Consider the following 11,914-nt stretch of genomic DNA (forward strand, 5'->3'; position numbering starts at 1 on the left):
TGGCACGATCTAGGGGGTCCCTGGGACTCGGCAATATTTGCGGCAGGACGTCCTCTGGGACTACCCCTGACCCTTTGGGATGATTGGGGATCATTGGTTAGGTGTGGCTAAGAAGAAGGGTTCGCCGAGGGATTGATCTCCTCTTCGGGGTTTTCTCATCCTCGGAGAAGTCACCTCCTCGGAGAGGTCACCTCCTCGGACAAGGTGGTTAGAGAGAATATCCCCCATGTGCCTTGCACATGGGCTCCATCCTACATCATGAGGTGCCTATAAATAGCACCCACCCATAGCTTTACAAGGGATGGATTTTGGAGATTTTTAACTCTTGAGAAAGAACTAATTTCCCTTCTCCATTATCAACCTTGAGAGTGAAAGTGGGAGATCAATGGGAGAGCCTTGCCATTATTCTATTCTCTAGCCATTTTGCCTTCTTCTTCACCCAATCTCTTATCTCCATCATCTCCTTTGTTGTTGTGTTCCTAAGTTGAGATTATTGAAGAATCTAAGCCTCTTATCATATTCCAGAGAATTCGAATTTCTCAACTCCTTTCTTGAACCCTCTCCTACATTGCGGGGGAGGCATTGCTCTAATAGATTTGACCTTGTCTTCATCTGCCTCGATACCATGCCTATGTACAAGAAACCCGAGGAACTTCCCGGCCGTCACCCCGAAAGCACATTTGAGAGGATTCATCCTCATTTTGAATTTCTGGCACCTCTTGAATACCTTCTCAAGGTCTCGGAGATGGTCTTCTTCTTTCTTGGATTTCACCACTAGATCATCAACATAATCTTCCATCTCATGATGGATCATGTCATGAAAGATTGCAGTCATAGCCCTTTGGTAAGTTGCACCGGCATTCTTGAGTCCGAAAGGCATGACTGTATAGAAGAAGTTTCCGAGAGGTGTTCTAAAAGCAGTCTTTTCTGCGTCCTCTTCAGCCATCTTAATCTGATTGTATCCACTGAATCCATCCATGAATGAGAACATCTGGTGTCCCGAGGTAGTGTCCACGAGGGTGTCGATGTGAGGAAGAGGGAATTCATCTTTCGGGCAAGATTTGTTCAAATCTCGAAAGTCTACACATACTCTGATTTGGCCATTCTTCTTCTTTACTGGCACGATGTTTGCTAACCACGTGGGGTACTGTATTGGCCGGATGAAACCAGCCTGTTGAAGTTTTTCAATCTCCTCCTTAATCTTCTCTTCGAGATCTGGATGATATTTTCGAGCAGCTTGCTTAATTGGCTTGGAGTTTGGGAACACATCAAGATAGTGGGAGACTAGGTCAGGATCTAGTCCGGGCATTTCCTTATATGACCAAGCAAACACATTTGAGTATCGGCTTATCAACTTTAACAACTGTTCCCGCTTTTCTGGGCTAAGGCTCGAACTTACGAATACCGGCCTCGGTGCATCTTGTCCATCACTCAGATCTATTTCGATAAGTTGTTCAGGCTGAGGCTTCGGCCCATCTTGCATACATTCTGGAGCCACTTCAGGCTTTATTACTATATCATTGTCAGGAGGCTCTTGTTTTGACTCGGAGGAGTTGAGAAATTCGAATTCTCTGGAATATGATAAGAGGCTTAGATTCTTCAATAATCTCAACTTAGGAACACAACAACAAAGGAGATGATGGAGATAAGAGATTGGGTGAATAAGAAGGCAAAATGGCTAGAGAATAGAATAATGGCAAGGCTCTCCCATTGATCTCCCACTTTCACTCTCAAGGTTGATAATGGAGAAGGGAAATTAGTTCTTTCTCAAGAGTTAAAAATCTCCAAAATCCATCCCTTGTAAAGCTATGGGTGGGTGCTATTTATAGGCACCTCATGATATAGGATGGAGCCCATGTGCAAGGCACATGAGGGATATTCTCTCTAACCACCTTGTCCGAGGAGGTGACCTCTCCGAGGAGGTGACTTCTCCGAGGAGGTGACTTCTCCGAGGATGAGAAAACCCCGAAGAGGAGATCACTCCCTCGGCGAACCCTTCTTCTTAGCCACACCTAACCAATGATCCCCAATCATCCCAAAGGGTCAGGGGTAGTCCCAGAGGACGTCCTGCCGCAAAATATTGCCGAGTCTCATGGACCCCCCGGGGTCGTGCCACCTCGACCCGGGTATAGGCTAGTTTAACCGAAGAGTGAATTTATCTCCACTCACCGTCCTCGGGATCGGGTCCTTTGTTCGAACTCCATTACGCCCATGGTTTTGGTGCGTAGATCCCGGAAAGCTCCGAGCCCGCAAGTGTTCTGGGACTCATTAACGGAGCGACTTCTAGATTGCGTCTGAATCCGTTCGAAGCCAAGTACTTCGGATCTCTAGATTCGTGGGTCCGAATCCTTTCGAGTTCGAGTGCCTCGGATCTCTAGGCTTGCTTAATACCCTTTCGAGTCCGGGCCCGAGTAAGTCTCTAGGTTCGTGGACCCGAACCCTTTCGAGGCTTACAGCGATTCAATCCGTTTGATGGCGATAAATCTGGGTCCACCGATTCTTGGACTTGCGATAAATTCGGGCCCACTAATCTTGGGCTATTGGGCCTAAATAATTTAGTGGGCTCAAATTAGCCCCTCTTACATTTGCCCCTTGCGTGTATGAGAAATTTTAAATTTCTCAGACATGCATACTGTCATTTCTTCGACCCTGTTTCGCATCACGTTCCCCAAAAAAAAAAAAAAGTTTTGTCACGACAGAGCCTATGGATAAAGTTGATGACGCACTTCAATTTACAGAAAAAATTGACAAGCAAAAATTTTAATTTTTTGTATTTTTTTTTTTTTTTTGTATTTTTTTTTTTTATAACCTCACACGTGTCTTTTGCACAATTATACCTCTTTCTTTCTATTTAAGGAAATGGCAAAACCCTAATTAGCTCACCAACTTTTGCACAGCCGCCACACCCACTTCTCACTCACCTCTCTCTCTCTAGAGGCCCAGACTTCATCTTCTCTGATTCAGCCATTGCGGCGTTTTTTTCTCTCTTTGAAATTCCTGAAAACTTCTTCGAATACAAATTCTGCCAAACTCATTTTCAGTCCACTATCTGCAAGCAGATTGAGACAAAACCCAGCCTACCATCTTCCTCAACGAAGCTCTGTTTCTGCAATACCGTGACCACCGCTGTTTGTTCACTGCCCACTGTTGCAATCATCGAAGATCACACAAGCCACCACCATCCCAGCTCGCCGATCATCACTGTTTTTGCCAACCCACTTGCCGGTGGTGCAACAAATCAGCGGCACAGCTTACCAGCTCCATCGGCTCGCTCACGACCACTAGCACACTTTGCCACCAACCTATTCCGGCTGCTGTTGTGTTGCGTCCCAGACCACTTCTGCATGCGGCTCTCGGTTTGCATCACTTCCTTACTTTCGCTGTTCTGATGAAATTCATACTCTAATGAACTTTGAATTTGTGAATTCGGTGGAAATTTGATTTGGATCTTGAACCCTATAATTTTTTTTTTTGTCTTGAAGTAATTAGTGCTCCTTGTGAAGGCAAAGCAACAGTTGATAACTGCAACAAAATTTGCAGGTAGCTTCAGAGATGGGGAATCTCATTGACTCCACACTCATTCACAAAAAAAAAAAAACATGAAGGCTTGGGTAAATATTGGACAATGTCTCGCACAAGGGGCGATCAATCACACTGGAGCCACTGTGAGGAAGGATATCCTTGATTTGGTTCATGGAACCAGCTAAATCATGCCAATATACTTCAGAGGGAGAAAGAAATACCCCAGGTACAACAACTCCTGCCCCTAATATATATATATATATATATATATATGGCTTATGATGTATATATATATATATAATATTTTATTTTATTATATATATATGTTATTTTATTTTATTTTATTTTTTTTTTGCTTCGAATCTGCTGGTGCTTCGTTTTAGATTGAATCTGCTGGTGGTTCAGTTTTTTTATTTTTTTATTTTTTTGCTTGACAAACTTTGGGCAAATATATATATATATATATATATATATATATACTGATTATCATATATATATTCTTTTTTTTTTTGTTTAGAGCTCGGATTACCCACATTAGTCTTGGCTTGTGCACAATCAATCGCTGCTTCCGGCTTCAGCTTATCCGACGTCGACCACGCACGTTCGCCCTCTCAACGCAACGTGTGTGGTCTTACCCAACCTAGCTCCACATCGCTGCTTCCGGCTTCAGCTTATCCGACGTTGACCACGCACGTTCGCCCTCTCAACGCAACGTGTGTGGTCTTGCCCAAGCCTAGCCCAGTCTTGTTGATTACAGTCTGTAAAGCCTCTCTGATTTCAGCTTAAATTTCCAGTATCGGCTTCGGACTTCACCTCTCTAACTGCCCAAATTTGTAAGTATGACGTTCGACCCCCTCTGCCGAATATAAATATATTTAAATATATATAAATATATATTTTTGTGACAATGTAGAGGGCTCAAGCAATCTGATGAAAATAAAAATAAAATAAATAAATAAAAACTGAATCTGAATATGGACTCAATTTTTGTGGCAATCCCAATGATATATATATTTTTTTAGCTCAAACACCGTGATTTTGGCCATATGGAAACATGCACTAGCACTTGAAACCTTATTGAGGTGCTTGGCTTGAACATAATTTGTTGAACTTTATCACCGAGGAAAGGCCGAATATAACTTGTTGACTAGTATTTGAGCTCCATTTTTGACATGGAGAGAGAAAACCCTGGACTTATGAATATGGACTTTGGAAAGGACATTCTTGTAATTTGCATAATGATCCATTGAATCTTGCTACTGATAAGCAATGTAATATACTTCGGATCTCGGGCCTGAAATTTACTATTGAACTTCACTCTGTCCAAATTTTGAGCCCCGTATAAATTGGACCTTTAATATAGAACATAGTGACTTTAAGAAATTGACCCAATTGAACTTCATCATGAAGTGACCTATGACATTGCACCTCTTATTGATGATAGAAGACGAAAATCTATATGTTGATGATGCACCCATTGGTATTAAAATTTGTTGAGCTTGAGGAACACCCGAGAAAAAGAATTGTTGATGACTTCCGGGGTTGAACCTGGACTCTTGGTGTAAAAAAAAAAATTCCTCGTAGAATTTGTTGAATTCATGGACTCTCAGAGAAACGAATAGTTGATGCCGAAATTTCATTCGAATGTGTTGCTTTAATTCCAATATTCTGAATTTTAATACGGTCAACTCCTTACTATTTATACCTGTTATTTCAGCCATATGTCTTCTCGAAAGAAACCCGCTGTCCCGGGGTCATCGGAACCGGCTCTCATGAAAGAGAGGGATGTACCTCCGGCATCTGAGTGGAGGAAATCTCCTTATTTTGGTCGGAAGGACCCCTTCTGGCGGGCGGCTACCTCCACCACTTCTCTTCTATCTCCGAAGGCGGCTCCATTATGTCTCACTGAGGACACTGACTCTGGACATGAGGCCCTCATTTCTCCTTCCTCGGTGCTATGCTTTCGGATTGAGCAGGGGGACTTTCCATACTGTTATCCTCAGTTCAAGGCCTTCTCAAACCCTCCTTTCGGTTGGCAAGAGTGGGTCGATGATGTCCTCTCGGACAAGAGCCTCTGTCAACGACTTCAAGAGGCCCGGCTATTGATCCCGGTGAAAATATCTAGATCTCTATCCATCCGTCGCAACAATGCTAGCCTGGAAGCCATGGCTCTTCGGTGGAGCACCGAGACACACACCTTTATACTTGGCCAGCACGAGATGGGGCCCACCCTTGAGGATGTGTTCATGTTGCTGCGCCTGGAAGTGACCGGCCCTGATGCCTTCGACCCTGAGCAGACACCCCCCGAAGATGATTCTTTGATCCAATCTCTGAAGCTAAATCTTCAAACTTGTGGTCGGTGGAGTTCTGTTTTTGATGGTTCAGCGAGGAGGACTAGTCGAGTAAGGACGGACCGTGCCTCCTATACTGCATGGATCCGTCACTTCTTCAAGGATCTTCAGCCCTTGGCCAGAGATACTGATCTTGACTCTCGGGAGTATGAAGCCGGTCCGATGTATGGCTCCAGGCTCTATTTCTTGGGATTTCTGGCTTGCTTCCTTTCATTCTTCATTCTTCCGAGCACACCTCCGGATTCCCTCAATCCTTTCGTCTTCCCCTTGGCAGTCAGGCTCTTTAGAGGAGATCGGATCCCTTTGGCTCCCCTATTTCTTGGGAATCTCTATTATCGGCTGGATCTACTACATCGAGATATGGTTCGCTCCGTGGGTCGATATGAGCCTGTCTCCTTCATTCACAGCCAGTTCCTACTTTGTTTCTTCTTCGAGAGGTTCCCAAAATTTGCCCCCGCTCCGACTGTATTCGAGGCGGAGGTTCTTCGGGAGATAGTGGATAAAGATGGCATCCCCGTGCTCGATACTGATGGGTCTCGGACATTTGAGAAAGCGAAGTCTTGCCAACCGTTGATTACACGTTGGTCACGTACCATTTCCACCTTATCCTTGAATACTCTGGTGGATGATCCCCGACGCTTTGTGGCACGGCCGTATGTATGCCCACCTGTAGGTGTGGCCACACTGCTTATCTATCATGGTTCCTCCCGCTCGGTGTCCTTTCCTTTGCCGAAGAACATCCCTGCACCCTTTGTTGATATGCTGATTATGATCCGCCCGAGTTCATTACCGGTGTGGCATGAGGAAGGCGTTGATAGTGCCGTTTATAGGCCTGACCGTGTAGCATGTCAATTCGGGTTTGATCAATGTGCCCCGGGGCCAGCACCTCATTTATTATCATTTTCAGAGAGCTACGGGCGCTTCAGTCGCTGGCTTGTACACACCGTGCTTCCCATATCCGGCTCTTTGACGATGCCAGGCTTGAGCCGAGTAGGGGGTTTCACCCCCTCTTTCAGGCGGTATTGGCAGAAGAATATCGATGCGTTTATTGCATTTGTCCAGAGCAGACCGACCGTATGTTTGCCTCCGCCGATTTATAAGAAGGATTCTTCTCTTCGGCTACCCGAGAGCCGAAAATCTGACCACATGTACGAGGGTTTCTTCACTTCATCTGCTCCAACTGACCCTTCTGCTCGGGCATCTGCTTCTAGCTTGGCAATTACTTCTCCAGAGCCAGTCCCTTTGAATAAGGCCTCTGGTCCTCGGACGACCCGCCTTAAGAAGATGGCTCACAAGAGGACTTCTGATGCCAGTCCTTCCACTCCTCGCCTTTCCAAAAGGCTTCATGAGGTACCCGAAATTCTTGATTTGAAGCTACTTTCCTTCTTGCGACTATACCTTCTAAAATGAAAACTTTTATTTGCCCATGTTGTGTAGGATCCTGCGGTTGTTGACGTTCTCGGTACCGTGGCTCCTGGCCATGCTGCCTCCCCCAAGCCGGACTCAGACTTGGACGATACCCTCCCTTTGTCTGCAAGACTTGTGAAGATGTGCACCCCTCGTATAGCAGTTATAGATGACGATGATGAGGAGGCTGAGTCCTCCGATCATTTTTGTGACCTTATTCGACGCACGCGTCGTCATCGCCCTACCGTAGCTGAGGAGGAGCACTACCTTGGTGACGAGTTTATTGGGGCTCACCATTCTGATGTTGAGATTGCTGGAGGGACTGATGCCACAGGAATTGATGTCGCGGGCCATGCTTCTAGAAGCGATGTAGAGATGAGGTGCGCCTCTGGGAATGGTGTGGAGGTGGATGTGCTAGAGATCTCTGAGACTCGCTCTGGCACTTATGGTGATTCTCATCCTCCGGCCCTCCTTCCTTCTTCAGGGATGACTACTACTGTTCAGGCTTCATCAGACATTGAGATCGATCAGGTGGTCTCTACACGACCAAGTGACTTTGTTGATGCTAGGAGTCCTTCAGTTGCCCCTGCTTTGCATATTGATTCTCCCTCTGGTAATCTTTCTTTCTGAAGTTTGTCATTTACTTATATCTGTGAGAAATCTTTACTGAAATGACTTTCCTGTTCCCTACCTCTAATAAGGCCTTCTTATCTTTTCTTCAGTGTTAGCTGCTAACGGGGTCTTGCCTTCACCTACCTCAGACTCTGCTCCAGTGTTAGCTGCTACCGGGGTCCTGCCTTCACCTGCCTCGGACTCTGCTCCAGTGCTAGCTGCTACCGGGGTCCTGCCTTCACCTGCCTCGGACTCTGCTCCAGTGTTAGCTGCTACCGGGGTCCTGCCTTCACCTGCCTCGGGCTCTTCTCCGACTCTCTTTGTAACTCCTCACGGTTCTCCTTCTCAAGGGGGGACACCTGCCTTTGAGACGACTGCCAGAGGTTCTTCATCGCCAGTGCCTTCGAATATTTTGGATATGAATCTTAGTGATTTCCACATTGATAGTGATGCTTTTGGTCTTTCCCTTTATCGTTCGGCATTCTCAGGCTCGGGACCTCTGCCGGGAGTTACCCCTCCGGGTGGTTCTTCTAACCCGATAGACATTGGGGAGATTCCTGAGACTAGCAGCTTTCCGGCCCCAATTCCTCCTTCAGCTTCTGGCAAAGTATCATTTCTCCATTATTGGGTAGCTCCTGAGTTTGCTTCAGTTCTACAGCTTGTGCATTCAAGTTACCCGGAGACCTTTGCTTCATTTGCTTGCCAGTGTCCACTCATTCAGACTGCTCTTCTCGAGTCTTTTGCTACTATCTTATATAGCTTGGACAGGCAACGGTTGTGTGACCTTAATGGGAAAGTAGTCGAGACGGCGTATCAGGGGATCTCTGACATGGAGCGTCACCAAGTGGACTTATCATGGCTTCGGAAGCGCCTGGATATAGCTTCGAACGCCAGTCATCAGCTGGAACTTATGTCTGTGCTTGCCTCTTATCGCACCTCTATAGATGAGATAAAGGCAACTCTTCGCGAACTTGAGTCGGGTTATGCTCGGGCCTTGGAGACTTTAGAGGCACACTCTACTGTTTGTCCTCCAGATGTAGATATGACGGGCAGCTTCTTCGAGGGTGTCTTTAGGAAAGATTGAGTTTTTTTTTATCATTACTTTCTTGCCCCTTTCGATAAAAATGTTTTATCTAGGACAATGCAATGAAATGACAAAATTTTTGTTGTTTGGATATTTTCGCATTGTTTTCTCATTCTACTTGATAAAATATTTATTTCGAATGATACAATGGAAAGAACAATCATATGCACATATAAAAGCTGAAATATTCTCATTAGTTCTTCAACTTTCTTGACGAAAGTATAATAGATTCACTGTAAGTGATGGGATAAAACATGCACCATAGAGAAAACCAGCTTTTTCATAACGTAAGGGAAATACAACTTTTAGACAAAGTAAGAAAGTGAAAATGAATTTCAACATAGATGAGTCCAACTATGGGTAGTAATGCTTGATAAACTTTGCATTGAGCGGGCCAGTTCGGAAGACGTCTTCAACCCTTACAAGTTTGTAGTACCCGCTTGAGCTCGCCCGAACCACCTTGTAGGGCCCTTCCCATTTTGGAGAAAACTTGGGCAAAGGCTGTCCTCGCATGATTGGGTCTACAATCTTCCATACTAGATCACCTTCTTCAAACTTCCTTGGTATCACAGTCTGGTTATATCCTTGATTTGGTTCATGGAACTAGCTAAATCATGCCAATATACTTCAGAGGGATAAAGAAATACCCCAGGTACAACAACTCCTGCCCCTAATATATATATATATATATATATATGGCTTATGATGTATATATATATATAATATTTTATTTTATTATATATATATGTTATTTTATTTTATTTTATTTTTTTTTGCTTCGAATCTCCGGGTAACTTGAATGCACAAGCTGTAGAACTGAAGCAAACTCAGGAGCTACCCAATAATGGAGAAATGATACTTTGCCAGAAGCTGAAGGAGGAATTGGGGCCGGAAAGCTGCTAGTCTCAGGAATCTCCCCAATGTCTATCGGGTTAGAAGAACCACCCGGAGGGGTAACTCCCGGCAGAGGTCCCGAGCCTGAGAATGCCGAACGATAAAGGGAAAGACCAAAAGCATCACTATCAATGTGGAAATCACTAAGATTCAGATCCAAAATATTCGAAGGCACTGGCGATGAAGAACCTCTGGCAGTCGTCTCAAAGGCAGGTGTCCCCCCTTGAGAAGGAGAACCGTGAGGAGTTACAAAGAGAGTCGGAGAAGAGCCCGAGGCAGGTGAAGGCAGGACCCCGGTAGCAGCTAACACTGGAGCAGAGTCCGAGGCAGGTGAAGGCAGGACCCCGGTAGCAGCTAGCACTGGAGCAGAGTCCGAGGCAGGTGAAGGCAGGACCCCGGTAGCAGCTAACACTGGAGCAGAGTCTGAGGTAGGTGAAGGCAAGACCCCGTTAGCAGCTAACACTGAAGAAAAGATAAGAAGGCCTTATTAGAGGTAGGGAACAGGAAAGTCATTTCAGTAAAGATTTCTCACAGATATAAGTAAATGACAAACTTCAGAAAGAAAGATTACCAGAGGGAGAATCAATATGCAAAGCAGGGGCAACTGAAGGACTCCTAGCATCAACAAAGTCACTTGGTCGTGTAGAGACCACCTGATCGATCTCAATGTCTGATGAAGCCTGAACAGTAGTAGTCATCCCTGAAGAAGGAAGGAGGGCCGGAGGATGAGAATCACCATAAGTGCCAGAGCGAGTCTCAGAGATCTCTAGCACATCCACCTCCACACCATTCCCAGAGGCGCACCTCATCTCTACATCGCTTCTAGAAGCATGGCCCGCGACATCAATTCCTGTGGCATCAGTCCCTCCAGCAATCTCAACATCAGAATGGTGAGCCCCAATAAACTCGTCACCAAGGTAGTGCTCCTCCTCAGCTACGGTAGGGCGATGACGACGCGTGCGTCGAATAAGGTCACAAAAATGATCGGAGGACTCAGCCTCCTCATCATCGTCATCTATAACTGCTATACGTGGGGTGCACATCTTCACAAGTCTTGCAGACAAAGGGAGGGTGTCGTCCAAGTCTGAGTCCGGCCTGGGGGAGGCAGCATGGCCAGGAGCCACGGTACCGAGAACGTCAACAACCGCAGGATCCTATACAACATGGGCAAATAAAAGTTTTCATTTTAGAAGGTATAGTCGCAAGAAAGAAAGTAGCTTCAAATCAAGAATTTCGGGTACCTCATGAAGCCTTTTGGAAAGGCGAGGAGTGGAAGGACTGGCATCAGAAGTCCTCTTGTGAGCCATCTTCTTAAGGCGGGTCGTCCGAGGACCAGAGGCCTTATTCAAAGGGACTGGCTCTGGAGAAGTAATTGCCAAGCTAGAAGCAGATGCCCGAGCAGAAGGGTCAGTTGGAGCAGATGAAGTGAAGAAACCCTCGTACATGTGGTCAGATTTTCGGCTCTCGGGTAGCCGAAGAGAAGAATCCTTCTTATAAATCGGCGGAGGCAAACATACGGTCGGTCTGCTCTGGACAAATGCAATAAACGCATCGATATTCTTCTGCCAATACCGCCTGAAAGAGGGGGTGAAACCCCCTACTCGGCTCAAGCCTGGCATCGTCAAAGAGCCGGATATGGGAAGCACGGTGTGTACAAGCCGGCGACTGAAGCGCCCGTAGCTCTCTGAAAATGATAATAAATGAGGTGCTGGCCCCGGGGCACATTGATCAAACCCGAATTGACATGCTACACGGTCAGGCCTATAAACGGCACTATCAACGCCTTCCTCATGCCACACCGGTAATGAACTCGGGCGGATCATAATCAGCATATCAACAAAGGGTGCAGGGATGTTCTTCGGCAAAGGAAAGGACACCGAGCGGGAGGAACCATGATAGATAAGCAGTGTGGCCACACCTACAGGTGGGCATACATACGGCCGTGCCACAAAGCGTCGGGGATCATCCACCAGAGTATTCAAGGATAAGGTGGAAATGGTACGTGACCAACGTGTAATCAACGGCTGGCAAGACTTCGCTTTCT

The 11,914-nt window shown here is 46.0% G+C and overlaps 2 protein-coding genes across 2 annotated transcripts; one reads left to right on the forward strand and one right to left on the reverse strand.

Moving 5' to 3' along the window:
- The first annotated feature begins 7,600 nt into the window (after positions 1 to 7,600).
- LOC145802507 (uncharacterized) lies at positions 7,601 to 9,565 on the forward strand. Its single transcript, XM_082895230.1, has 3 exons — positions 7,601 to 7,893; positions 8,003 to 8,350; positions 9,549 to 9,565. The coding sequence occupies exons 1-3, from the start codon at positions 7,656 to 7,658 to the stop codon at positions 9,563 to 9,565; spliced, it is 603 nt and encodes a 200-aa protein (XP_082751356.1). The 5' UTR covers positions 7,601 to 7,655.
- A 6-nt stretch (positions 9,566 to 9,571) lies between these two features.
- Positions 9,572 to 10,734, reverse strand: LOC145802508 (uncharacterized). The gene is made up of 3 exons (XM_082895231.1): positions 10,442 to 10,734; positions 9,965 to 10,332; positions 9,572 to 9,583 (listed from the first exon to the last, which is right to left on the reverse strand). The coding sequence occupies exons 1-3, from the start codon at positions 10,677 to 10,679 to the stop codon at positions 9,572 to 9,574; spliced, it is 618 nt and encodes a 205-aa protein (XP_082751357.1). The 5' UTR covers positions 10,680 to 10,734.
- Positions 10,735 to 11,914: the final 1,180 nt, after the last annotated feature.

This window comes from Camellia sinensis, chromosome 11, assembly GCF_055761805.1.
Source record: "Camellia sinensis isolate YWXY chromosome 11, ASM5576180v1, whole genome shotgun sequence".
Taxonomy (NCBI): Eukaryota; Viridiplantae; Streptophyta; class Magnoliopsida; order Ericales; family Theaceae; genus Camellia; species Camellia sinensis.